At 38.9% G+C, this 27694-nt stretch overlaps 1 protein-coding gene across 10 annotated transcripts in view; it reads right to left on the bottom strand.

Annotated features, from left to right (window-relative positions):
- Window positions 1-1897: 1897 nt before the first annotated feature.
- The window catches only part of Aak1 (AP2 associated kinase 1), a 160484-nt gene continuing 134687 nt past the window's right edge, over window positions 1898-27694 (bottom strand). For 3 of the 10 annotated variants that reach the window (XM_087216259.1, XM_087216261.1, XM_087216263.1), the window contains 5 exons: window positions 24033-24134; window positions 22971-23072; window positions 21538-21648; window positions 19532-19642; window positions 1898-8911 (listed from right to left, as the gene is read on the bottom strand). In XM_087216259.1, the coding sequence (XP_087072385.1) occupies window positions 7782-8911; window positions 19532-19642; window positions 21538-21648; window positions 22971-23072; window positions 24033-24134 (1556 nt within the window). In that variant the 3' untranslated portion in view covers window positions 1898-7781. Of the gene's footprint in view, window positions 8912-10129; window positions 18588-19531; window positions 19643-21537; window positions 21649-22970; window positions 23073-24032; window positions 24135-27694 lie in introns of those variants that run through there. The other 7 variants (XM_087216265.1, XM_087216266.1, XM_087216267.1 and 4 more) reach the window with 4 other exon arrangements.

Below are 27694 nucleotides of genomic sequence, written 5' to 3'. Positions count from 1 at the left end.
TGTCTCAAAAAAAAAAAAAAAAAAAAAGAAAAGAAAAGAAATCAAACAAACCCAAACCAACCAAAAAATAAAAACTAGTGTTTCTCTTAAAGGATGCTGTGACTACCTTAAACTCTGCCTAGATAATCCAGGATAATCTCCCTTTCTCAAAATCCTTAATCCCATCTGCTAATCCCTTTTACTATGTAAGGTAATATTCCCAGGTTCTGAGAATTAGGACACGGATATGTGGAAAAACTCTTAATAAACATTTCTATTGTGCCACTTTAATTCTTGGATCAATTTCCTATACATTTTCATTTTATTGTAATTATTTTCACTGTTAAGTCTTTTTTCTATATATATTTTACAGTGGAGATTTATGAGTCTAATTTTGGTTCGTTTTACTAATGATATCTTCGGTAACAGTTCTCTTGTAGCCACTATATGTATTAAATTTCAATTTATTTTTCCAGTACTGGGGATCAAACCCAGAGTCTTCACAGACCTACATCCCCCTTTTTAAAAAAAATTTGAGCTAGGGATTTAGCTCAGTGGTTCCACCGCCTGCCTCGGAAGCGCAAGGTCCCGAGTTTGATCCCCAGTACCCCCCCCAAAAATTTGAGTCTCAATAAATGGCTAAATCACACTTGCAATCCCCTTTCCTCAGCCTCCCAGAGAACACTATGCCAATATACCCAGTTAGTTCCATCAATTTTTAACCACTCATAGTTTAAGCTATTTTAAATTTTAATTGTTTCTGCAGGTTACATTTGGAATAAAGGCTGACCATTTATTAAGAAAACTGTAAACAATTTCCCTCTTATGTTTTCTCTAGTGAAAAATAAAATCTGTACTTAAGGACAAAAAGTCGTGCTCCGAAACAGGATATGACTTAGGAATTTGGGAGAACTGAGTTTCACCATCTCCGACAGTGAGAATTTTATTAACTGGTCTTGGTCCCCAGATCCCACTGCTGGAGACCTGGGTGGCGTGCAGAAAGGAATGTGGACTCCTTTAGGGCCCGTAGGCAACAGCTTACATAACAGCAGACTGAGGAACTACTTGGTCTCCTATGTTAACCCAAGCCCAGATTTAACACTAATACAGCATAAGGGAAAATATGAGGGAAAAAGAAGAGTTCTGTCTTCAACCTAGAGAACTAGATCTAAACCATCTTCTCGTGGCTTTTCTTTGGTTTCTCCCTCATGGTTCTCAGGAGGCAACAATATATGTGCAGCTCCTCCCTGGCTGATGTCTTGTCAACTAGTCTCAGGAGCAAGTGAGGCACAAAAGGGTGAATGCGAACAGAGCCCACCCTGCAGGAATTGGTTTCTCACTTGCAGGCGGAGCCAAGCTATTAGGTGAGCCACACCCCACACCTTGCAGAAAGCTGTGTGAATCTCACTCTCAAAGAGCCTTTCTCACAGCAGCTGCAGAGTTATAGGTGAGAAAGGCTGTACTTTTGGTTAACACTAACTTGAAATATAAAAAACTTAAGAACTTCACATTGTGGAATTAGGTGAGGTCTATATTTAGACTTTAAATTTTCAGAAAAAATAGGCAACTTTGGCATTATTCCTGCATTATGCCAGAACCCTGGATTCCTGGATCTTTGAACACCTTCTCTCTGAACTCACCGTATCGCCAGCTCTCTCTGAATGTTAAATTTGAACTCATTAAAGTTCGGACAAATGTCACTGTTATCTTCTCAAATTTGGAGAGGAAATGGACAGGAAGGTTCACTCTCAGAGGAAGGATTTAAAAAATTCTTAGTTTCATTTTTTTAAAGACTTCTTTCTGTTAATGGTGGTCTGTCTTTAGGAATATTAATATGTCTCATAAGGCTTTATATTAGTGAAAGATACCTATAGACTCCTTCAAGGAAGATCTCACTGAAGAAAAAACACAAAGTATAGTCATTTAATTAGGTTCATTTTAATAAAGTGTATTGGAGTTTACAACTCAAAACAATTTTTCTTAAAACTATCAGATATATAAGATAGATCACACCGAGTGCAATAACACCAATCCAATAGTCTGCAAATAAGAGGTATTACAGAAATTGTTAAGATTGACTGTCTCTCCCCGCCTTCCTTTCCCTTATTCACAGCCCTTGAGGTTGTACTTTGTTTTCTGAGGCCTGATGCTCTCAATATTCCTTGTAGCAGTACAGATCCCCTTACTGAGTCAAATCTAGTACAGTCACCAGAGGAAGCTCACCTTTTCTCCACAGGATGAGCATGGTCCTTGTCCTTTATTACTTGCTTTTTTCCCCTAAAAAATGACATTAAATGTTCCCTCATTTAAAGTAACATTTCACAGATATTGTGGTGTCTGATCACTGCTCCTCTCCAAACGCTACGTAGGACAAGCCCTACCAAGTTTCACCTTGTAGATCAGCTTACTTGGGAAGAAGGCTTAGACAATGAATAGCCAATTGCCCCCATGTCTACTGAAAACAACCCTGGTTCTAATTTTGAGTTTTTGGCCAAGGGAATTGAATTTAGTCATGCCAGATACTTAGTGGTCACTTCTCAATATTCTCTGGATGCTTTTATTAGGAGGGATGGGTAGAATGAATACTACAGAAGCAAGCATGGGATGCATGCACATGTACACAGGTGCAGATACACACACACACACACACACACACACACACACTCCATCCATACTCCCCAAATAGGAATCTTTGGCAGTCAGAGAATACAACTGATTTGCCATTTTTGTGTGAAAAGGCTGCATTGTCTCCCTTCACCTCCGAAGACTAATCTATCCCACTTTTTACTTTTATTTTTTGGTGCTAGGAATTAAACATAGGGCCTTGTGCATGCTAAGCATGTGTTCTGCCACTGAGCTACACCCTCAGCCATAAACCAATTAATTAATGTTGGTAAAAAAAATTTTCTGCAATTCCTTGCCATATAGTTCTTTTACAACGCAGTCCAGATAACACTGACTTGATTTCAATATCATCATTATAAACTCAAAATTGTGTCACACATAGAACTTATTGGAATATTGCTTAGACTAAATTTATGGAATTACAAATTATGGAAATATTGGACCAAGCCACGTGTAGTTAATAGTTAGCCCCCTTTTACCACCTATTCCAGACTCCCTTCACGCATAAACTTGGCCCTGCACTCTAGAGCACTCTGGGTGAGATGAAGGGGAGGTTCCCTGGGTTGGATCTCCAGAGACAGGGTGGGATCCAGCCAATCTTGCTTTATCTTCTAGTCAAGAGAAATGGAGACAGCGAGCCATTCATTGTTATTTGGTGAGATTGTCACAGGCTGGACAGAAACTTAAACTATTTACTGTAACAAGGGAGGCAACTAAAAGTTAAAATGATGGCTCAACAGTACCTTTCATCTATCATGTACTTATTGGTATGGTAAAAATAGGGGAACAAAGGGGCCAGGGATTTAGCTCAGTGGTTCCGCCACCTGCCCTGCAAGTGCAAAGACCCGAGTTTGATCCCAGGTACAAAAAAATAGGGGAACGATGAGGGCATAAATTATGCGGGCAAAAGAATGAGAGATGTGAGCTAGGAAGACTTTTCAGAGATAAAACAAAAACAATTTCCGACCAGATACTACTTTTCATTTTTAACCATTTTGAAACTCGTTTTGTGAAGTTTTCTTTAACAATCTTTCAAGTATTCTGGTGGTTAAAAAAAACAAGTATTAGTTGACAAAGTCAATGGAAAAAACTAAGAATTCATATTACATGATCCCATTTAAAATAGTAAATGTTTACTCCTTTAGACAAGGATTGGCGGACTGGAATTCCAGTTTATTATGGACAACAGCAAGGGCCCCCCTCATCTTTTTCTGCAACACTCCTATGCATCTTTCATCAAAATAATTTGGGTTCCGAAATTCTCAGATCAAACTGCTGTGTGACCAGCAGCCATTTCAGAGTTGACTGAAATGTGTTCTCTGATTTCAATTCCAAAGACACAGCAGAAAATAAAATTTTTTAAAAGACCCAAATGACTTCATTGTAGTTCTGTCCTTCCTTTGAGAGCACCAACTCTCACTCTTCTTTAATTTTCTATAAAATTTCCTATTTGATATAATGTATACATATATAATCTGATATGTTTTGATTTTTTTTCTTTATGGAAGAAAAATACATCATCAGGTCACTCTGGTGATTATACTTAAAGCTACCAACTCAGGTATCAGTGGAATGTCCACCAGGTAGTTGAAAATATTGATGTGTACATATTCTAAAAGTTATTAAATAATGAGCCAGTAAGACACCACTATCTTTGTTTAAAGTTTAGAGACTTTAGCTACCAGGTGAAACTCAAGATACAACATGTTCCAATAACCATACACATTAGCCTACCTGTGAGATTTTCAATTTAACAGTGAGACCATACCAAATACGGTTTAGGACTTCAGCATCTTCTGCACCATCAATTTGTTTTTTCATCTTTCTAACCATGGATTTGGAGCTCAAGAGCTGTATGTAATCCCAACCAAGAAAGTGGTAAAATACTTTCCACCACATTGGAGCTAACTTCACTAATTCAATAGGGCCTGTTATCAGGCATTATTCTTTATGAGTTCATCAGTGCATGTTGTGGCTCAATGCTCTAAATATATGCTATCTCACTGCTTTCCACTGAAACGAAAGGTCAGATTCCTGTATTTACCAAAGGTGTAAAGTAAAGAACACACAACACAAATATTTTTAAAGTGCAGTATTTTGTGGACCATGTATTATTTTTTTACTTTTAAATTTTAAATTGTTGCAGTATAATTACTAGAAACACCCATTTGCTACTAATTCGTAGCACCGCAAGCACTCCTGATTTCCCTTACAATGAAATTTTCCAGATTTTCAGATTCAGGAAGACCTCTGGCAAGGTCACTTAATTTTTAAATGACAGATTTACCCTGCATGATCCAAAGACAATCAGTAGGAAGGCAATAGAACCCTACCATAGTACTAGTCTTCAGAATTCACCATTCATAATTAATGCAATATACAAAATGTCTTCATGCATCACTGAGTGGAAAAAAGGTCATAATACAGTTACATTCATTTCCCTATTCAAAGGTGTGTGATTTCAACCTATTGTAGGTCTTCAACAGAGTGAAAAAGGGTTACAAATAATTCCCAAATGATTCTATTACATAATAAAATCACTATGATTTCATTCTGACTTGTACCTTGAGAATAAATATGGCCCACTTGATTGCGAGGAACAATCAATTAAAGGAAAAACATCTTACGCAACTATTATGGAGTAATCATGAATGTTTCGAAGAATGAATTAGAATGACCTCCCACATTTCAGAGTTTTTCCTCTTTTTTCCCCTCTCTCTTTTTTAAAGACACTGTATGCTGCTCAGGGTGGCCTTGAACTCCTTGGCTCAAACAATCCTCCTGACTCATCCTCCCAAGTAACTTGGATTACAAGTGTGCACCATCAGACCTAATGAGTTTGTGATTTCAGGTAAAAACACTCCCTGAGTATTCCTAGCCTTTTAGGTCATGCCTTTGAGAACTTCACTAGATAACTATTATGGAAGAGTTTAAGGTACAAAGATCCATATGCATTAGCCAAAACCATTCAATGGAAAGACAATTCTGCATCCACTGTTACACAGAAAAATCAAAAATAGTAATTGAGAGAAAGCAAATTCTTAGAACAAATATTTAGCATCCACCAAACTGAAAGGTTTCAGGCACAGTTGAGACCTTTGTTGGGAAACCACAGCTGGTGCTCTGACCCAATTATTTATGTTTATCTTTTAACCTAGATATTTGTAACAGAGACTAATTAAAAAAAAAAAAGTACTGGTCTGAGTATGCAGCTCAGTGATAGAGAGCTTGACTACCATGGATGAGGACCTGGGCTCAATCACAAGAACTGCAAAAAAGAAAACATAATGAGTATGGAAAAGTAGTTAATCTTATTTTACTATCAAGATCTCTGAATTTTATTTTTTTGGTGCTTTGGATCGAGCCCAGGGGTCTGTGTATGCTAAGCATGTGGTCTACCACTGACAACCCCCCTCCATCACACCCAATCAACTGCAGTAGAGCTTGGCATTTAGGCTTTTGGGATGAATTTCCAGTAATTCTTAAATCACTAATCTGGTTTGGTACACAACTCTCCGAACTTCTCCCCCTAGTGAAGAAAGTGCTAACATTTACTAGAAGTCACAGGAAGCTCTCAGGTTGAAACTTGATGCAGTGACTTTTTCCATTAAATTGAACTTCCTCAGCAGAAATCGTCCCATGGACACGTAGGTTTGATTTTAGGGCACTAAAAATAAAGGGTATGAAAAAAGCTAGGAATGAGTCAGATCTTCCAGAAATAAAAGACGCTTTCAAAACCATAAGCCAGTCACCTGTCTGCCCTACTTTAACATCTAAAGAGTACAGAGAATATCAAGTTTTTAATCACTAGCTGGTTCAGCTCTTTTCCATTCTTCCAGATAAATGTATTTAGTGTTTCAGATCCATATTTCCTCAAAAGGCAGCAGAGAAAGATGGCAAGAACAAAGGGGAAAATAAAACAAAACAAGCAGTAGCCTAGTCTCATGATTAATCAATTCTATACTGACTGCATTCAGTCTTGATACCCAGTGCCTAGAACTGTAAGAAGGTTCTCTTTTCTATTGTTTTGAGGGGAAAACATAGTAGGACAAATTTTCAAACAGGTAAATGCAATTTGTATTTTTTTTTTCCCACACTAAGGACAGCATTCTGGGCCTTGGGCGTGCTAGGCAAGGGCTCTACCTCTGAGCTACATCCCCAGCCTGGCAAAAAGAATCTGTTAATAGTAAGGAACAAATTCTGGAGAAAAAATAAATCTACCCCGAAATCTCAGTTCCAGCAAGATTTCCCTACACCTTCCAATGAATTCAATTTTATCATAAGAATAAAACTAAATAAAAACATGGTTCAAGTCAGTTATGTCAGCAGGCAAATGCCAGTAAATGAGTGATTTGACTGTGGAGGTAGGTGTGGTGGGATAGGATTGAACTAAAGGAAAATGTTTTCTGTGCATACAAGGGCGCGCGCGCACACACACACACACACACACACACACACACGCACACACGGCCTATGCATCCATACTAGTTTAAAAAGTGTGGATGTGGGGAAGGCCCTGCCCAGATGATTGGACATGAGCACAGTTCTCCTATGCATGTCATTTTTACCTAGGGTAGGATCTGATGCACATCACACAACCACATTCATGCATGACGACCCGCTTGGCTTGCACAGACTCAGATCCACAAAATTCTTCGAGAGCTGCTGGTTCTACAGGAATGATTAGCAGCTGCAGGATTATACTTTCTCTTGATGCACAGGCCTTTTATATTGCTCTTCTTTCTAGTCATCTCTCCTTTTCAAGAGTTTTAAATCAAGTCCTGAAGGAATTCATCTCGACTCTTCAAGGAACACGACTCAACAGGAGCTGCAGGAATAAAATTAGCAAGAGTTTTGGCCCCTGGGGATATGGGTAAAATATTCCTGGATTAAAAGTTTCTGGGTTTAAAAAAAAAAAGCAGAGCTTTAGGTGGAGATGGGAGGTATCTATGAAGGAAACAGAAGTGCCTAAAAGTCCAGAATTCAATATAAACAAAAGAAACAGGCATAACTTAAAGGAGCTTCATCTCAGTATCACTGCAACTGAATTTGGTGATTTAAAGGACTGAAAAATAATAATTGATAGTATTTCTTCTTGAAAAGGCTCTGGAGGAAGTGGTGTGGTTGGTTTTGGTGGGGTGGGGTACAGAGAGAGTCCTAAGGCTCAGGTATTTTTCCTAAGGTTTCTGCTTGCCTGCTTTGGAAGGAAAGGGCGCTAAAGCAAAAGGATCAGTAGCTGGCAACTCTGTAGTCCTGGAGGAAAGGGATGTGATGGAAACAGAGCCAGCTATCGACTGCTTATTGGTCTGTGAAACAATTTTGTAGGCAGCGATGGGATGGACTTCTGGACTTGGCTCATCTTCTGGGCTATAGTGACGTGAATATTTGGCTAACGATTGGGGGCGGAATGGTTTGCCAGCAACTGGTCCTGAGACGGCCTCTTTCTGGGGCTGAGGTCCTTTGTTTCTGTCATTAGAATGGCTTCCAGGTTCCATGGAGGGTCCCATGGGGGAGATGCTGTCAAGATGGTCTGCTGCTTGTAGAGAATGGGAGGGGAGGTTAGACTGTTGCACAAAACCAGCCATGGAATACTGAGCTTGGACAGAGGTGTACCCTGCTCTCTCATGGCCTGAGAACAAAGGGACATCAACTGCCTGACTGAGGAGACTGGCCTGTGCAGGTAGCTCCTGGGAGGAGCTCTGGATAACTGTTAACTCCTCCATGCTTTTCTTCTTGGTAAAAGGAGCTCTCAAGAACACGTCCACCTCCTCTGGCTGGGAGGGAGCCACATTGCCCTTGGAGACAAATGGAGCTTTGGAGAAAATGTCCATGTCATCAGTTGGAACCCTTGAGCTCCTGAAGGGGGCTGTGGCAAAAACATCTGGCTCACCAAGACCATCAGTGGCCAGCTGTGGGAGGGACTGGTATTGGCTCTTTCTTCCGCCTTGCACTACTTTTGCTTGTTCAGTAGACACTTTGGGCTGGGTGAATGGACTGGCTCCTCCCAGCTTCCCCTGGGGAGGTTTGCAGTTCTCATCCTCTTCTTCAGACTCCAGAAGGAGAGGTCGAGACCCGCTGCAGTCTAGCATGTCTCCCTCCAGGTCAGTCCCTTCCTCTTCACTGCTGTGGAAAGAACTGTTGCTTGAAGGGCCATCTCTGGCCAAGTAGTCAGATTCTAAGTTGTTCTGAGTCTTTGCAGCAGGTGTTCTGGAGGGGTCTGGATACAGGGGAAGGCCTTTAATGCCCGCCGATTCTTTAAAGTGCTCTACAGTGATTACAGGACAGGGATTGGGCTCTCTCTGGAGACCTAGAAAAGCATAAAATGCAGAATTAATGTGTAGGTCATTTCAATTCTTTGTAGAACATTTAATGGTCAACCCGTGGCAGAAACATTGTGTGACCAAATAAGAGATGTTGAAAATGGAAAAGGAAAAATAGAAAAATAAAAGTCAGGCAATGAAATTGCATACAAACTGCAACACAACCAATCACTGTCTCACATATTGGAACATGAAAGGCACAATATGCAGGAAAGGAGATGAAGATGTTAGGCACACAGACATTCAGCAAAACTACACAATGCTCCTAATTAAGGGGCCAGGCACGGACACCTGCTCTACCTGGCACTGGCTCATAATGGGATAAAAAAACCTCAGTCGCTCATCTCCACATATATCATAACAGCTCTGGATTACGTAGAAACACTGTCTGAGAATGAACTCAATTCAGTATCTGGCATGTGGCCATCTGCTCCACATGCAGAGGGACAGACCCTCTGTTAAGCAGAGCATGGCTGCTCGGTAAATCCAAGTTTGCTTGATAATTTACGTCACAAGCACTACTCAAAGAGCACCAGAGTGCACAAATACAAATACTGAAGGTTTCTAAGGGAAGGCTATAAAATCAAAATCATGCTAAATAAAGTCACCTTCAGTCAGAGTTGCCCTGGAATTTTGTTTTCGGTCTTCTAAGTTAGCAAAGATCTCTTCTGCTTAAATGAATCCATCATTAAAGATCTTTAAGCAGGAGTAAAATGCATGGGTAATTACAGAAGTATCAACAAACTCCAATATACTAGTCTATGGGTCTCTAGGTAGAGGTGCCTCAGGGTGCTCTGGCTTTTAAAATCAAATAGACAATTATCAGAATGCAAGACAGCTTACCTTCCAAGAAATATTAGCAGGTTAGAAGTATGTCATTGGGCACATGTTAGCAAAAGGGCAGGAAAAAGGCATATGTAACTAAGCAAGAAGAATCCAAACAAAGGGTAATTGGGGGTAAAGGTATCATTTCATCATAGGCCCAATAAAAGATACCAGTGGCACTCCCCAACCCATTAGGATTAGAATTTTAGGTATAATGACTTGGAGCCACAGGTGACTCAGGTCCTCTGTACAGGTGGAATTCCATTATCCCCTCCCACATGGGCCCGCTCCCCTTCTGTGTAAACAGCTTGCAGTAATTTCTGCTAAAAATTATCCCCTGCTAAAGTTTCTGCTTGAATTAAGCACACAGAACACAGCAGAAGAGGCATCAAAATCAGTTTATTGGGAATCTAGTTACTTAGAGAGACATTACATTTTAAAGAGAATGTAGAGAGGTCTGAACATTTTATAAGATAAGGTATAAAAATACGATGTTTCTCTGAATCCTGTAACTTTTTAGCAGTGCTCTTTATAAAACAGTTCTGACCTAAAATAGTGTTTTCAGAAAAAAATAAGTGATTTTTTTTCACCCATTTTTATTTCTCTTTCTAATGAGTGCATTCAGTGAGTTCCAAACTCAAATTTTAAGTTAAATTCTATACTGGTGCAAAATGGCTTTCTGAAGAACATTTAAAGAATGTGATTTTGAAGAGAATAAATTTTTCCTTGCATTACAAACTTTAATATGTGCAGTTATATAGTGATACAAAAGCACCAGTCAGCTTATAGGAAACAAGAACATCTTCTCCCCAACAATATGTGTGGAGAGACATATCCTAATTTCTCCAGCAAGCATACTGATATTAGATCTGTCTTGGTGGTACCCAGAGGATTATTTCTGAGCAAAATCCAAATGAAAAAGAGTCAAAAGAATTTTCCAAAATAAAATTCACTAGTCTTCAAAGGGAACAAGAGGCCCCTAAAATGCCTTATATTACTTTTTTCCCATATCAACAATTAGACAAAGTTTCAGTTGCCAAAATTAAGGCACAATTTATCATCTTCCAAAACTACTCTAAAAGTTGATGCAGGAGAGCAAAATATCTTTTAGGTAAAAATAAATGAAAACTTTAGTCAAGCCAGCGACTACCTCTGGCATCATATGGATTGATAATCAACATGAGCCCTATTTTGACTAGAGTCAGTATTTTCCTTTTTAAATTTAAACTGAATTCAGTCAAACAAAATTGTGTGCAGAGGCTAACAAAAAGCAATTGATTTGACTAAATTCAATTCAAATTTCCAAAAATCTCAAACCAAAACCAAACCCAACTCTACTCAAAGTAGTGTTCATTTTGATTACTGATCCATATGATAGCAAGTCATTGGCTTGACTGAATGCCTCAGGAGCACTTTGGATGTCTGCAGTGCCAGATTCCATTTTGAGAGGTATTTGGGCCCAAGAGTATCCCATATGCAGAGTCAGATAGGAAGAACATGCCTAAACCACCAAAACTATTTCTGTTAAAAAGAGGACTTTTGGTCAAAAAATCCACTTAGAAAACCCTTCAACTCAGAACACAGTCTATGACCTTCATGGTGAGTAATGGGATAAATCACATTTAATGCCAACAATTTTCAAAAGTTTACACTCACAAAAAAACACCATAATGTCAAGTTTGGAGGGGAAACTAGTCTCCTGACCTTCAAAACAAGGACAAGAGCTATTTCTTCTCTCTTTCAGCATGAATCTGCCTTTTGAGACTAGAAAAGCACATTTAGTGGCTCTTCCTCAAGAAGGCCAAGTCTCTGAACCTTTCCATTTTTTAGGGAGGAGTCCAAGAGTGACTGAGGCAAAGAGCACATACCATAACCACCTGTTGCAACTTTCCAGGCCTGGCACTCCAGAAGACAAAGAAATGCCAGAGTATATCCCTTTGGGAATTTTGGTGGTGGTCACACAAAAAACAAGACAGTTAAAAGAAGAAGAGATTTCAAATAACTGCAAACAGAAGGTAGACATGAAGTCTTCTTAGCAGTTAAAGGTCTTTTTTGGAATATGCAGATCTGTTATGGGGAAAATGTGTTTTTCAGGGTGAACAGTCACTGCATATGAAGACAGCCTTGTACTAACAGGAAAACCTATTTAATGCAGACTGCCTAAAAGCAATGAAAGCTTTATACTACTTTAACCTCAAGCCTTGGATCAGTTCATATGGTGACCAATGACATGCACAGCAGATAATCTGTGACCAGAGAACTCAAAGGAAGCCTGATCCTCAGGGGCTTAGGCTCAGAGGCTGCCCTCACAGTCTGTACAAGGATCTTATTTAGCACAAAGCCTAAGTTAGGCATTTTGTTATAATTCTCTCAAACTAGGTCATGCATGTCTCTTTTTATTTTGGCTTAACACATGAAATTAAGCAAGGAATCAAAATACACTCTTTTTTTTTCTTGCTTTAATGTAGGACTATGTACCAGGTTAAAGCACACTTTTTTGAGGGGGAGTACTAGGGATCAAACTCAGGACCTTGCACTCGTAAGGCAGGCGAGGTGCCATTGAGCTAAATCCCTGGCCAAAGCACACTTTTTGATACTTCCTCTAGTGGCAACTCCATTTTTGTTTATTTTGAGGTTCCAAATAGGTTTCAATAAGAACTCATGTGCTTCAGGGAGTAGCAAAGCAGTCCCCAAAAGTGTCAGATGACTTGGCAACTAACTTCACTAGTCCCTATTGACTTCCAAAGCAACCAAAATTAAGTGCTGGATGATGATTTGGGATGGGTTGACTCTGGAAGTTTTATCTGATTGAAATAGTAAGGGTCATCAGATTGCTTCACAGAATCAAAATCGAGACTTACATTTCAGGCTGAAAGTTCCTTAATCTAATATATCAGAGGGTTTTTTTCTCCATACCATAAACTGAAGTAACAGTTAAAGGGAATAGCAAAGACAAAATTCTTGCCAAAAACTTAAAAAGATATGGAATGTTGAGAAACTTTCTCAAGTAGATAGTGAATAGGAAGCAAAATATCCCCTCATAGGAACTTCAGAAATACAGCATCAATTGAAATTCACAGTCTTGGAACCAAATCAAAGAATTAAGGGATGTACAATAAACTAATGATTTCCATGGCCTACTGACTTCAAACATATATGTAAACATTTGGCTCTACCAAATGGGTAGATATGTTGGGTAGCTACAGTAACACTCACAACTGGATCTGAACCATCAGTGGCTATGGATGCCGTGCTTCTCAAGCGTATAAGGCAATTAAATGAGAGCAATTTCTCGTTGGGCATAAAGTTGTTCTTGTCAACCTAAAATGCTCAATTAAATAGGCCTGGGTATATTAAAAATCAAATTAGAGAATAGCAGCTGCAAATCTGGGCTCCAATTTATAACCCCAGGTCTCATCAAAGCAAATATAGGCTCACAGGTGTTTTGTTCTACTTGACCATGAGTTTTATTCTCCAGTGTGGCTATAACTCATTCGAATGTCCTTGCCGTGTCTCTCACATAAACTTCTGGAATTTACTGTCATTCAACAGTGGGATTAAATCCTTTTTGCAAAAGTGAGTTTTCAGTTTAGGACAACAGCAGCTATTTTGAGTTATTTACATCTCTAAACATCATGCTCTCATTTGGACAGATAAAAGTCTTTATTTCCCTGTATGTTTACATAAGAAATTTGTTTACAGACTTGTTATTTATACAATACTTGCAAAGCAATGCTCGAATTTCACATTTTTACTGCATAAGATAGCTTCATGTACATCTGTTTGCTTTGTCTTCTTGAGAACAGGTTAAAGACCTATGGTAAACATACATCCACATGACAATGGGGTATGAATAGGGTCAAGTAGAATACTCACAGGAAAAGAGTAAATTCAGGGCACTGCATCAGAATGAGAACCAAAAAATGTCTTCCATTCTAGCAACTACCACCACTTGGTAACTTTGCATAGGTTAACATTACCCATGGAGCCTCCCTTTCCCACCTTAGTGAAAGGAATCCCTAGAGAAACAAAATAGGATCTTGTTACAGATTATTTAAAGAGGAGGCCATGCCAGATTCATTCCACTTCAAGAAACCCAATCCATCCAACTTTAGGAACATTACCAGTATGGAAGAAAAAGGCTAATTTTTATTGGTAAAATTACTTTCTGGAAAGGAATAGAAGATAGATTTGCAATATCTGGAGTGTTTAGTTTTTCTATTCTATTGGGCAGCATCTATTTGCCTAATTCAATATATTGGGGAATGCTGTAATTTTTAATCCCCAAACTCAAAGTTAGTGGCCACAGGACCCTGATAATCTCACAGGCTGAGGTTAAGGACTCACAGAGATTTAAAGAAAAAGAAAAAGAAAGAACAAAAAAGAAAAAGCAATCTACTTATGGGAGACTCTACTTTAGCTCAAGGTATCCATAGGATTCATTTGTTCAGCTGAATGTAGATGCCTTTAGGTACTTGGCCCAGTGGCCCCCTTGTTCCCACAGCACTGCTGAAGACAGAACTAACTATATTCCTGACCTTGGGGAAGGTCATACTGGCCTGAATCAAAATGACCAACTATCTATCAAATGAGAAGGAAAAGAGTATTAAAAACAAAACAAAAATACTGTGCTTTGAGAAAAACAGGTTCCTTTCTCAAGTTTGTTTTCCTCCAACTTTTAGCAATCTAAATTCTACAATACTAATCAGGAAAAGCCAAGTTCAACATCAAACGACATTGAATGAAGTGATACTCTGTTTCAGAGGTACTGAAAAACAATCCTATCTTTCAGTTTTCTAATGCACACTAAAGACTGGGTAATCACTGAAGTTCCCTTATTCAGAGTATTAAAGAAATTAAGACCAATTATGTTCACTTTTTATTATAAGGTCTTCTCTGAGAATTTTCTGTGGGTTCTTCTCTCTTTACCACTGTCAATAGTAACCACTCTCAGCCGGGTGTGGTGGCGCATGCCTGTAATCCCAGCACTCCGGAGGCTGAGGCAGGAGGATCACTGTGAGTTCAAGGCCAGTCTGGCCTATATAGTGAGTTCAGGGCCAGGCTGAACTACAAAGGGAGACCCTGCCTCAAAAGAACAAAAACAAAAACAAACAAACAAACAAACAAAAAGAATAGTAACCACTCTCCATCTTACTGGGATGATTTTGCTTTTTGGAAATAGTTAAATGTTACTCAGAAACAGGAGTGGTGAGATTAGTGGATCAAGAAAGAGAATATACTTTCAGATACTGAAAGTGATACTAATTAGATAATGCAACTGATTTCCTTACACCTTACTACCTTCCTTGATGTTATTTCTAAAGAGAGGAGTTTCAAAAATAACTTCAATGACAGCAGTATTATTAGGATAAGTATTAATTTTCAAAGTAAAATCAGGTGCTTTTGAACAGAATAACATTCAATTTGATGTCAAAATTTTAATATATCCACTAAAGAAATAATTATAATGAAGTGAACATTTAAACTTTACCTTCTTTGAGGGCTGTTTTCTTACAAAACATTGGGAATTGAATTTGGTGATCTCATCATTCAAATGCTGTGAGGGAGAAATATTGTTTTCTACCATAGTTACTACTCTCACCCAGTTGGGATAAAAGCAAACAAAAAATACATGCATATGGTATTTGCCCATATTTTAATGCCAGATCCCGGATCATACATACTTTTGATCATACATTTTAAAAGAAAAGAAATCTTCTGATACTGTTTTATTGGAATAGGTAGGTACGTGTGTCTGTGCACGTGTGTATAATATTAAAAAAGGAAAACCTATATCTATAACTCTGTGATGATTTAGGCTTCTATTCAGATAGCTAAGAAGAGCAAGAGGTTAGTAAGAAGCCTATTACAATTCACTAAAACATAAATGCTGCCACAGTAGTAGCAGGTGTATAGAAGATAACTGAAGAACATCAGGATTATATAAATCCTTCATTGTTCTTCTAAACATAATGGCATAAATTTAGGACTATGCTTCTATAATTTTAAAGGCCATCTAGCCTAAACCTATTGTCCTATAAGTAACAGCCACTCTGAGAGGTGAAGTGCCCGCTGAAGGTCACTTAGCCAGAGCCTGGCAAGGGTCAGGATTAGATACCAGCTGGCCTGACCTGCCCAGGCTTCTCTCATCATCCTGCCTTAATCTAGCTCAGGTGCCATACCTGTAAAATGAAGTGAATGGACTACCAGATGGTTGCTAAGGTCCCTCATGTAGCTCAGTCGATAGGTCTACCAATTACTAACACACTATGCTCATCTCAAATAAATTCTTTTAGCTCAGGGATGATGTTACAAGCTAAGGAAGGCCCTGTTTACCAAATCACCCACGTGTATTCCTCAACAGAAAAATAGTTCTAATCTAGAGGCTGTACTCCTAAAGAATAAGCCTGAGACATTTTCTCATTACCTTCCTCAGGCTTCCACCATCGTCTCTGGCTCTTAATCTGTTCATTTTTATTAATTTTCTCCATTAAGCTTTATTGAGCTAAATGACTAGATAATACATCTCAATGTAATTATGAGTAATACATGACAGGAACAATTTAGAGACACCTAATTTCTAAACTGTACTCTTCATGGTTTCAATTAAATTAAGAAACTAGATATTTCATTATATTTCTAACATTACATGTATGAAGAAAAATCAAATTCGAAAACATCGAACTAAAACATCCTTATTTAAAAATAAACATTCCCTTCATTAGTTCATACATTCTTTTTATGTCCAGAAAGGGAATACAGTTCTGACCTGCAGCAATTTTCCTGTCCATAAGGAGTGAACCAAATCCTATTTCCACTGCTACCCAATCACACAGAGCTTTTCACGGACATCTTTTCTCTCCTCAGCACCAAGTTTGTGCCTCTCTCAATTCTGGAAATGATCTGTTCTCTTAGCAGAGGCCTTTACTTAGCTCATCGAGTTTTAGCTGGCACAGGAGTATTGAAAGGCAGAAGGAAGAATGAAAGATTCAGACTCTTCCTCCAGTGCCTTTTCACAGGCTGTTCTCACAGTGCAGTGTTTGCAGGCTCTTGTTGCAACCCCTCCCCCCTTAAAGTGCAAATGTGAGGAAGAAAAACCAAAAGTACTAGATAGAGAATGAGCAAATGGACTTGGAATTTTATTTGTACAAACCCAATCCACTAAGACTCTCCTTTTTGACCACAGACAATGGCACTTGAGGAAGAGAACAATGGGGTTCTCTGTGCCTACTTCTTTCTCAAAAGGATAATTTTATAAAAGTGCTTTCCAAGTAAAGAAATAAAATACACTTTTATGAGTAGGCACATACACAGAGGGTGACCATGAGGCATGTTGTCATATTAGTGCAGGGACCTTTATTTAGTTTATGAACAATAGTCTAAGGTTAGTGAAGAACTATGCTTTGTTTGGTTTTTTAAAATCTAGGAAGCCAAGGAGAACCAACTGAACACATTCCATTGACTGCAGCCTTCAACTTAAACATCAGAGACCAAAAAAAGTAAGCAGCTACAGTCAATCTGTGTCCAGCTTGTCAGCACACTTTTTCTGATTATCTGAAAATAAACAACATGCTTACTTTACAGAGACAGAGGACCTGCTGAGAGCTTATATCAAGACACACAATCTACTCAAAATAATTCCATATGTTACACTGTAGGATAGCTGTGTGATTATACAGGGAAAAGAGATCAAAACCCTGTACAGACACCTGGTATCAGACTTGAAACGTCAAGTGGAAACAGAACTATTCAGTGTCTTCATTTATACACAATTTACAATATTTGATTCAAAATAAAAATCACAAGAAAAATACATCTGTTTCTGCTACAATTCCTTCCCCTCACCCAGCCACCCCCCAGTGAAAAGTCTTCTATTAAAAGATACCATATTACCACCACTGTCTTATTTTGGTCTAATTCTGAAATCCTGGCTTGGGCCAGGTAACATGAAAAGGAATGGCAATACTTGGGATTTATATAACGTACACATTTTATCCAAGGATCTCAAGTACTTGCAGTCACATCTCCAGATCTGAGAAATCACGATTCAACAGAAGCCAGAAAGCTGGACGAATTCTGGGCAGGTTGCATGGGGTGTAAATCCCTTGGCTAAGTCTATGATCAAACAAGGTCAAAGTTGGTTGGGCAGAGCTGGGCTCAATTTCTCTTCTCAAATATATATTATCAGTCAGTTTTACTCTCTCTGAAACCCCACCTCCATCTCCAGGCTACTGCCTAGTGCTAAAACAAGCTGCAAGTAGGCTTGGCCGCATAACAATGCATCAGGATAAAAAGCAAAAACAGGGAAACACATTCATCAGCATCTTGCCAAGGAGACAGGGGCTGGGAGGACTGATTTGGGAGGCCATTCCTAGCAAGAATAAGACAAAGGTGTCAGTTCACTAGGTTCAATTACAGTTAAGCTTTTGGTGGAGTTGATTCCAGCAGAGGTGAAGCTCATGGCATCTACTGCTTGATTTAAGATAATGCTATTGAAGAAGGGTAATGAGAAAACACAGCAAACTAACAGGAAGGAACTGGCCAAGGAATATATCTGGAGGGCCAAAGTGATTTTTTTTCTTTCCTTATCATTTCTATAGGAGAAGGCAAGGGATAGGAGAAAGGAGCTAGAGGGCCCCTTACTTGCAGATTTTTTAAAAAAATCATTTTTCTCATAATTCCATAGTGAAAACGTGTATTACAGTATGAAGGTTACAGAACTTCATCTGCTACTGGGTCACCGCTACAGGTCTATGAGCTGATCCACCAGCAGCAAAGACCTGGCTAGGTTGGGAAGACTGGACTCAGAGCTCCCACTGCTGTTTCTAGAGTGCCCACCTGGAAGTGGAGAGATAGGAGTTCAGTACAAAACACAGAGGGTTAAGGTTTAGATGTGCAGAGCAAGCAAAGGAGAAAAAGGAGAAGAAAAAAAAAATGAAACCTAGAGAAGCAACATTTTACATTTGCAAACTCATACATGTTAATTTAAAAATATGTAAATTAACTATCCATCACCTCCCACCAAAAAAGTTCAGGCAGGATGTCTTGCAAAGATGCTGTTTTCAAATCAATACATATTTTGCCTGAGAACTTCTGGCTGTGCACTAGCTTCTTGTTATCATCAAGCCATCTCCCCAGTAAAGTAAATTTTTGCTTTGGGAAAAATTAGTAAGACTCTGCATAAGAACATGCTTTTTTTTTGTACCGGGGATCGAACTTGGGTCCTTGCGCTTGCGCAGCAGGTGGCGAAACCACTGAGCTAAATCCCCGGCCCAGAACATGCTTTTAATAAATGGTTCTATGGCAATTCATTGTTTTATGGTACACTCAAATAATTCTAACCCATCAGAGAGAAAAAGGATGTTCCATAAATGTCCAAAAGATGTGGCTGATAACAAGGCACCACTTAATCTCTTTGGGAAAAGTATTTATCACAAATTGTTCTAATCATGATAAAAAAATGTTAAGTACTTTTATACATATTTTTTGGTTTCCACAGACTGAAGATCACTACTTTTGGCTTGATATTTTGTAAAAATTATCTTTTAGCCAAACTATTAAATATTTCTCTCTAAATAAACAGCAGGAGCAGGCTTTAAGATACCTATATCAGTATCTCCATCTCTTTCTATACTGGTTGAGCCTACAATGACACATTGTTCCCAACATTCTTCACTTAATGTTGATGTCCTCCCCACTACTCCACCTTATCGATCAGGTACATTAATATATCAATGAGAGCCGATGTTAAGCTCTTCTCTTTTCCCCAACCTCTTTCTTACCTTGTGGATTTTTGGTTATCAATACAGGAATAGGGTCAAACTCATCTTCCGTCACCTTTTCCGAGCCCTCAGGGACATCAAAACCTGAGATGAGATTACTATCTTCTGCAGCTTAATAATGCACGCACACAAGCAGAAACAGAGGTAGAGATTAGCAAATAAGAAAACAGGAAGGAAGCACAAAGTTCCCAATTGTGTACAATCACTAGTCTTCTTAAAGGTGAAAGTACTTATTTTTCTGAGTTGAAATAAAAGTAGCAAAACTGGAAAATACAGAGATTTAAGAAAAAATGCCTTAGAGTTAAGGCATTTTAAGACTTTCATAAATAATTAGGAAGGATTATTGGAAGAATTCTCTCTACACTTTATGTGACCATTAACTGTAATTATTGTAAAGTATCTCTTCGATGTCATTAATTGACAAGGAATTAGTTATTTATCTTTTTTTTTTTTTTTTTTTTTGGTTTTGGGGATCGAACTTGTGACCTTATGCTTGCAAGGTAGACGCCGGAACCACTGAGCTAAATCCCCGGCCCCTGTTATTTATCTTCTTTATTGAGTGAACAAAAGCGGGGCTAACAATATTTGAAAATTTCAAAGCCAGGAATGAGAGAAGGGAGGAGAGAACTAATAGTTGGAACTACCACCATAAGGGTAGGGAGTATAGTTCAGTAAAGCATGTACTTGGCATGCATGAGTTCCTGGGTTCAATCCCCAGCTGAAACAACAACAACAACAACAACAACAACAACAACAACAAAAGCAAAAAGCCCCAGAACAAACAACAACAGAAGAGAAGTAACCACAATACACAAGGAAGCAAGATACTTACGGAAGGACTCATTATTCTATAAATGGGAAAAAAGACTTCCAAACAACTCTGAGGCCTCAGGGAATGTTGGGGCACAAGATCACATGCACTGGGCCCTCCAGAGGAAGATTATTAGAAGATTCTTCTTCATTCTAATTAAAGCCACTCTACCAGCAAGTGCTAACTGAGCACCTGTTTTGCAAGTGAGGGTTCTCTGTAATTACATATTGCTGCTGACACACTACTGCCAGATATAATTCTCTAACTAGATAACTTCTTTCAAATACTCCATTAAAAACAATCATTTTAATGCTATCAGGTAAAAACAAAAACCTGGCTATTGCCACTATGAACCATGACCTAACTACTCTTAGTCATCTCTGGGAAGGGTCTTTCTTGAATTTCCTTTAAAAAAGGCATTGACTCTTTCTTTTCTATACATTTTCTCCTTCCAGCAAAGGACTTTGACTACACAAGCAGAGAAATAAGTTTAATAAATGCCTGTGCACACTAGGCCAGTCACTGTGCCTCTCACTGCCACAAAATTCTCATTGATATAACTCAATTAAATCTATCTCTCTCCAACAGAATTTCAAACCAATATTAATCTAAGACTAAGAAGTGAAATTGTAGGTAAGAAAGGGAAACCCAGTAATCAATCATGACTTAAAGATGAAGTTTAAAACTTTCACAAGTTCAGAGTTAGGGAGTATCTGTTTATTCAAGATCCTTAACTCAGACGTGAAGAAGTGATTTTACTTTTTTTTTTTTGGTACCAGGGATCGAACTTGGGACCTTGTGCTTGTGAGGCAGGCAGCAGCACCACTGAGCTAAATCCCCGGCGTGATTTAACTTTCTAAAGCCAACAAGCAACATATTAATACTTACATTAGTGGACAGTGGGCTCAACCATCTACTTGGCTGACTGTGAAGGTACATGGCTGTCAAAGGTAATATGGAATAGCTGTACCCAGTTCTTGCCAGAAAGAAATACTTTTACCAGTTTGTTGTCTAAAGCTTATTAAATATTCTAAGTGGTATTATAACATAGTATCTAAAAGTACAAACTCAAGTTTTCCATATAAGAAGGTAGTTAAAACACTACTAAAAAAGACTTTGGGTAAGGGCCAACTCTCAGAAGCTGTTCAGCTGTTCTCCAGGGACACATGTAGCCCTGACAAGAAGCAAAATTTACCTTTATGGGCCGGAGCAGAGATTGCTAGGGGGGCAAACTCTTCCAGAAGGTCAGCAGTAGGGTTAGAAAGCAGAGAGCAGTCAAGCAGGGAATCTTCCCCAGTGAGAGAATCTGAGTCCAGTTAACAGCATCCCAGGTCAATGATGGAATTAAATAGCACATACAACAATATCATGAGATTAGATCTTAGCTTTTAAATTATTGCATATACAGGTTACACATATAAGCCAAGGCAGGAGAAAAAAACCCAGAATAAACATGTTAAGCTCTCTGGATTTCCATTCACATTTTTCTAGATTCCTCTCTTAACATTAACTTATAAATGTAGAGAATTTTAAACTCAAAGGTTAATTCTTAAACAAGCCTGGAATTTGTATGCCAGTAAAACTTTATTAACAACTCAGTTCTTAGTAAATGCCATCTGAGAAAAAGGACCTTGCAATTAGAGAGTTTCACTTAAACTATCCCAAAACACTCAGGAAGAAAGTTACTATTATGATGAGGTATTGAAACTGATTACGACACTAGCTTGTTATTAGTAGAATATGAAGAGATTAAACAGTATCTTCTAGAAACCTACCAGATTGCCATTAAATATCTTTCTAGTATTTATTAAATTTGAATCTCTCCTTTGAACACATAATCTGCTTTCGATTATAGAAGGAAGGCAATATTCAGAGGTCAAGCTTTGAACAGGAATTGTTTTCCAGATTTTCTAGGAGAAAACATCCAAGTGAGGATGAGGAGAAGGAACCATATTGTCTTGGGGAAGAAAAATTTTCACTTTGATGAGTTTACCCTCACATTTCTAAGGCCTCTATTTCTATTCCAAGCCCGATAAGCAGACACTTTTATCAAAGTAATTATACTCAATAAAAATGAAGGTTATCAAATCTATTTCTATGGGCAGTTAAGGAATTCTAAGATTGAATTTTGAAATTAAGGTGAAGGAAACATTGGACCCAGGGAAGATTTTGACTTTGCCTACAATTTAATGGCATATCACCTCTCAATGATTAAAGCACTGTGCTGGGAAAGGAATGACAACAGAGGGGAGATGAGCTCCCCAGGTAGCACTGAAATTGCTAGGGAAGAAAGCCTGCTCAGCAGGCAGCAACCTGGAGTCAAGGCAGCCTTACAGCTCAGCACAGTACTTTCATTAAGCAGGTGGTGGGAACCTACTACCAGTGAAAATCCTGAATAAAGAAATTCTCTAACCAGGGCAAGGCCAGGATCACTCTAAAAAAGAATATGGCTTCAAAAAGTACTCAGAGGAAATGTACACTCAGCATCTAAAAACTAGGGCTCTAAGAATTCAGAGCATCCACTTCAGGAGGAACTAAAAAAACTGCAAAATATAATCTGCTGCAGGTGGAAAGACTGGCTCTGGTCACAGTGACCAGTCCCTTTAGCAACACAGACACCTGACTGACCTGTGCGGTTTGAGGTCACAGACTCCGTCTGAGATGGGAGGCGCTGGGCAACTGGGGGCTCCAGTCCTGGTATGAGACTCTCAACAGCAACATCAGCTTTTTCTTTTATAACAGGCATTAAGAAAGGAGGGGAAAGGGTAAGGGAGAGGACATCAGAAGGTTCTTCAGAAAATTCTGTGAAGGCTTTCCTCTACAGGTTTCTAAAATGCCAGTTGCAGGACAGGTAGAAAGCATAGTTAAGTGACTTTATTTCTGCTGCTTTGAGTGTCTGGGTTTCACTGCTTGGGTGTGCATGTACAAGGTTACCACCGTGGCTAGTTTAGTGATCTCCACGTCAGAAGAGATTGGCTGAAAGGCACCTTAATTTCTTCTGGTAAATTTGCTTTTCTTAAGGAATGAATTTGGGGTAAACATCTTGTAATCCATCCTCCAATGCAAAAGCCTCTAACTCCATCTCATAAGGCATCACTGAGGTATTCTGTATCATGTCATGTCTTTCAGCTGGTGGCCTATCTTTCTGTAGGGTCCTGGCATTTCTGAATTGTAGGACTTTTCCCCCAAAGGCATTGGACCCTCCTAGAATACAGAGGCCTGGGATGCTCTGTAAGTTTTGCTTGCCTTCTTGCTGGAGTACTGGAAAATGTAAAGTTGCTAAATTGCTCAGGCTAGGCTCAAACATGCAACCATGCTGCCTCAGACTCCCAGAGTGGTGGGATTACAGGTGTGTGTCACCACGCTCAGCTATGAACCAACTAAGCTTTTGTCACTAAATGTGAATTTTTCTACTTCATTCATGAGAAATTCACTCTACAAATCACAGGATACCCCAAAAGGTAAAAATTACACTGTTGTGCCCACAGAAAGCTAAAGAAAAACATTTCATTGGGAAGTTAAATAGCTTTGGCTTCTGGGCTAGCTTGAGGCATAGCTCCAACACCAGGAGGCTTCTCAGTACTTCTACTTCTTTCCAGTTCTGTTCACTAGGGATCTGCTAACCAGGTGCTTATCAATCTGAAATACATATATATACATGCACGACAGAAGAAACAAAAATGACGTTACCAATCACAGCATCAGAAGTGCTACCAAAAGGATCTGTCATAGGCAAGAGGTCAGGGAGCAGAAGAGAAGTGTCAGGAGATTTGAGTCCCTCAATCAGTTTTTCTAGGTCAGGCAGAAAAGAGAAAGCAAAAGTGCCATGAGATATTAAAGCCAAGTGGATCATTCACTGTTTTCAAGGCAAATACATTTTAGGGGCCAATATTTTGTATAGCTAACATAAAAATAAATGTTATTAGTATATTTTAACAATAAGCTTTCCAAACTCAAAAGTTTAAAAAAGGCTATTTCCCCAAGTGAAGTGGTCACTTTGTAAAACATTCAAGATGCTGCCCTGTTTGCTGCTTGTTTTTACTTTAGGTCTAATTCTTATACAATAGTTCTCACTAATTTTAAGTGTACAATTTGATAAGTTTTGAACAACTGTACACATTCATATAATCACCACTGAAATAATCATATAGAACATTTCTAACACCCTCAAAAAAAATACCCCATACTCCTTTATAGTTAATTCTTTCCTCTCACCCTAGGCCCTGGTGACAATGGATCTGCTTTCTGTGACTATAGTTTTGCCTTTTCCAGAATTCCTGTTTTAAATGGAAGCACACAGTATGTAATCTTTTGAGTCTCTCTTCCTTCATTTAGCATGAAGCTTTTGAGAGTCACTCATATTAAAGCATGTACTAGCAGTTCGTTCTGGTTTACTGCTGAGTAGTGTTCTATAGTATGTGTTCTGTAGTATGAATGTTGATCCATTTTTGTTGATCCATTCATCAGTTGATAGACATTTGGTTGTTCCCAGTTTTCAGCTATGGAAAATAATGCTGCCATATATATTTGCATAGAAGTCTCTGGGTAGGCATTCTTCTTCCTGGACAATCTATTTTTTTTTTTTTTGGTGCCGGAGATTGAACTCAGGAACTTGCGCTTGTGAGGCAGGTGGTGGCACCACTGAGCTAAATCCCCAGCCCGACAATCTATTTTTTTTTTTTAAACTTGCATTTAGAAACAGTTTACAACTCACCAAGAGAATCAATTCAGCCTGATCTACGTTAACTTCAACAATCATTTATCGGATGACAGTTGTAGACCTGCGAGATACTCATATTCTTAGTTATTCTGAGGTTAAATCTCACAAAATACATATAAGTCTGCAGATGGATTACTGTTGATGTCTTTTGCCAAGAAATGAAAAAAAATGTAAAGCCTAGTGTGGTAGCACTTGCCTGTAATCCCAGCTATGCAGGAGGCTGAGGCAGGAGGATCAAAAGTTCAAGGCCAGCCTGAGTAACTTGAAAGACCTTGTCTCAAAATAAAAGCTTTTTAAAAAGCTGGGGATGTATATAGGTGCTAGAATGCTTGTCTAACATACATCAGGCCCTGGGTTCAAACCCCAGTACTACAAAAACAAAACAAAACAAAAATTTGCTTCTTTCACTTATACTCCTAAACTTGCAATCCTGTGAAGCAACCCATAAAAAGTAAAGATGAAAACTTACCTAGTAGAAACCAGGCAGGCATTCTTTCAGAATTTGAACTTTAGCCTGTGATAGATGGTGACCCTAATGCAATCCACTATCTCTTCATCTGTAAAATGGAGATCCTCCCTTTCTGAATAGTCCCTCAGGCACTGTCTCCTCTGAGTCTTTCCTCACCCTCCTACCACATCTAAGCCTCCTAGCATTCTGCCCTTCTCTTGCAGCCCTCACAATGTGACTGAAAGCAGAGAAGGGGGTTTATTAACCCATGTATCCCCAAGTCTCAGCCTCCTCGCTGCACCTGTTCCTTCTGGTTTGACTGGAGGTAGGGGGATGAGCTGGAAAAAGTCAGGTACAATGGACCCTTGACTTACGATCTGGATCAGTTCCTGAGGGCTGGTTGTAACTAAGTCAACACAGCTGAGATCTGGATGGTTACCTGGGTATGCTCTATAGATAACAAGAGGCAGAGGAATCTTCCATTAACCTAATTAACCCAAGTTGTTTGTATGTCAGGCCAGTTATAACTTGGGAGTTCACTGTACTTTGTAAGAAATCTATTTAAAAAAAAAAAGAAATCTATTTTATTAGCCATTAGCAGAACACATGAGAGGGTAAAAAATGTGTGTGTAATGTGATGAGACAGAATGAAGGTGAACACTGGGAAAATTGCCAAATTTAGGCGAATTTCAAATCTGAAAATAATAGACTATTTACACCGATAATTTATATGGTCATCACTGTGTAGAAGTACTCAAATATTAGACACATAGGACAGAGGCGGAAAGGAAAGAATAATACCAGCAATCATTGCTTACATTTGTAGAGTATACTGTCAAATACTTTCACTCATTATTCAACAACAACAAAAATCCCTGGGTTTGGAAATAATAATGCAATAGTGGGAGATGGACATCAGTGACTGAGAATGTGTGACCTGCCCATGTCAGATAAAGCCCAGATGGAGCCCAGATCTTACTTCAAAGAGCTCTCCACACATGGCCTATAGGATCTGCCTTTCCCATCAGCACAGTAGGCTGAGTCTGCACACAGGCAATGCCCCAGGCACAACGGAATAGTTATCAGACATGCTGGTGCTGGAAGAAACCTCAGTTCTTTTGCAGATTAGCCTTCTCAATTATGGATGAAGAAACCAGCTTCAGAAAAGTTAAGTAATTCAGCCAAGACCTTATAGCAGAAAGCGGCATACATTAAGACTGATATTCACCTGGGCATGGTGGTGCATGCTTGTAATCCCAGCACTCAGAAGTCTGAGGCAGGAGGACTGCCGTGAGTTTGAGGCCAGTCTGAGCTACATAGTGAGTTCAAGGCCAACCTGGATGACTATATAATAAGACATTGCCTCAAAAAGCCAAAAACAAACACAGCACAGAATAGCAGAGAGAGAGGGTAATGAATTTTGGAAACCTGCCTGGAAGTGTTCTTAAGATCCAAAACCTCAACCAAGGCCCACTTCAGCATATCATGACTTACTGTGTCTAATAAACAAACACTTTACATTTTTTATAAAGCATGGAAAATGGCTTCTCCAGATGCAAAAGCAGAAGCCATCTTCTGGGACAGTTCATACCTGATATACACAAAGACCCACACTCTTATTCTCAATTATTATTCAAAGTGACACACAAAAGAAGTACAAATTATTTATAATTGCATTTCAGTAATGATTTGATCCTAAGAAATGGAGTTCTTCTGTCTCTGTGTTGGAGTCAGGGTCTATGACCCCATCATATTCCAAGGGAAAAAACAATGGACAATTTTTGCATAGGAGAAAAGGGTCCACTTTCTATCAACTTCTAGGTTGCCTCTGATATTTTCAGAACTGACTACAGACTCGTGTGTGTGTGTGTGTGTGTGTGTGCGCGCGCGTGCCTGTGTGTAGGTGTGTGTGGTAGTGGTTGTGGTGATGGTGAAAAGCTACTCAGGATTTGGGGATGGAATTATTTAACCTTACTTTTTGGTGTAATACTACACATTTTAGGGACGTACGCTGGGGTCTGCAAAATTCTGAGAAATAAATAAGCAACATGAAGGGGTAAAAGAGCTTGAATTTAAGTAACCTAACTTTTCTAAACATCAGTTTCTTATAATAAACAGAGGATAAGAAATACTTTAAAAGCTTATTAGGATTAAATGAGCATATTTATCATAACTTGTGTGCTT

Source organism: Heterocephalus glaber, unplaced genomic scaffold (assembly GCF_053883595.1).
Source record: "Heterocephalus glaber isolate CG9 unplaced genomic scaffold, H.glaber_assembly_v1.0 deba00001457, whole genome shotgun sequence".
Lineage (NCBI taxonomy): Eukaryota > Metazoa > Chordata > Mammalia > Rodentia > Bathyergidae > Heterocephalus > Heterocephalus glaber.
This window is presented reverse-complemented; position numbering and strand designations above follow the sequence as displayed.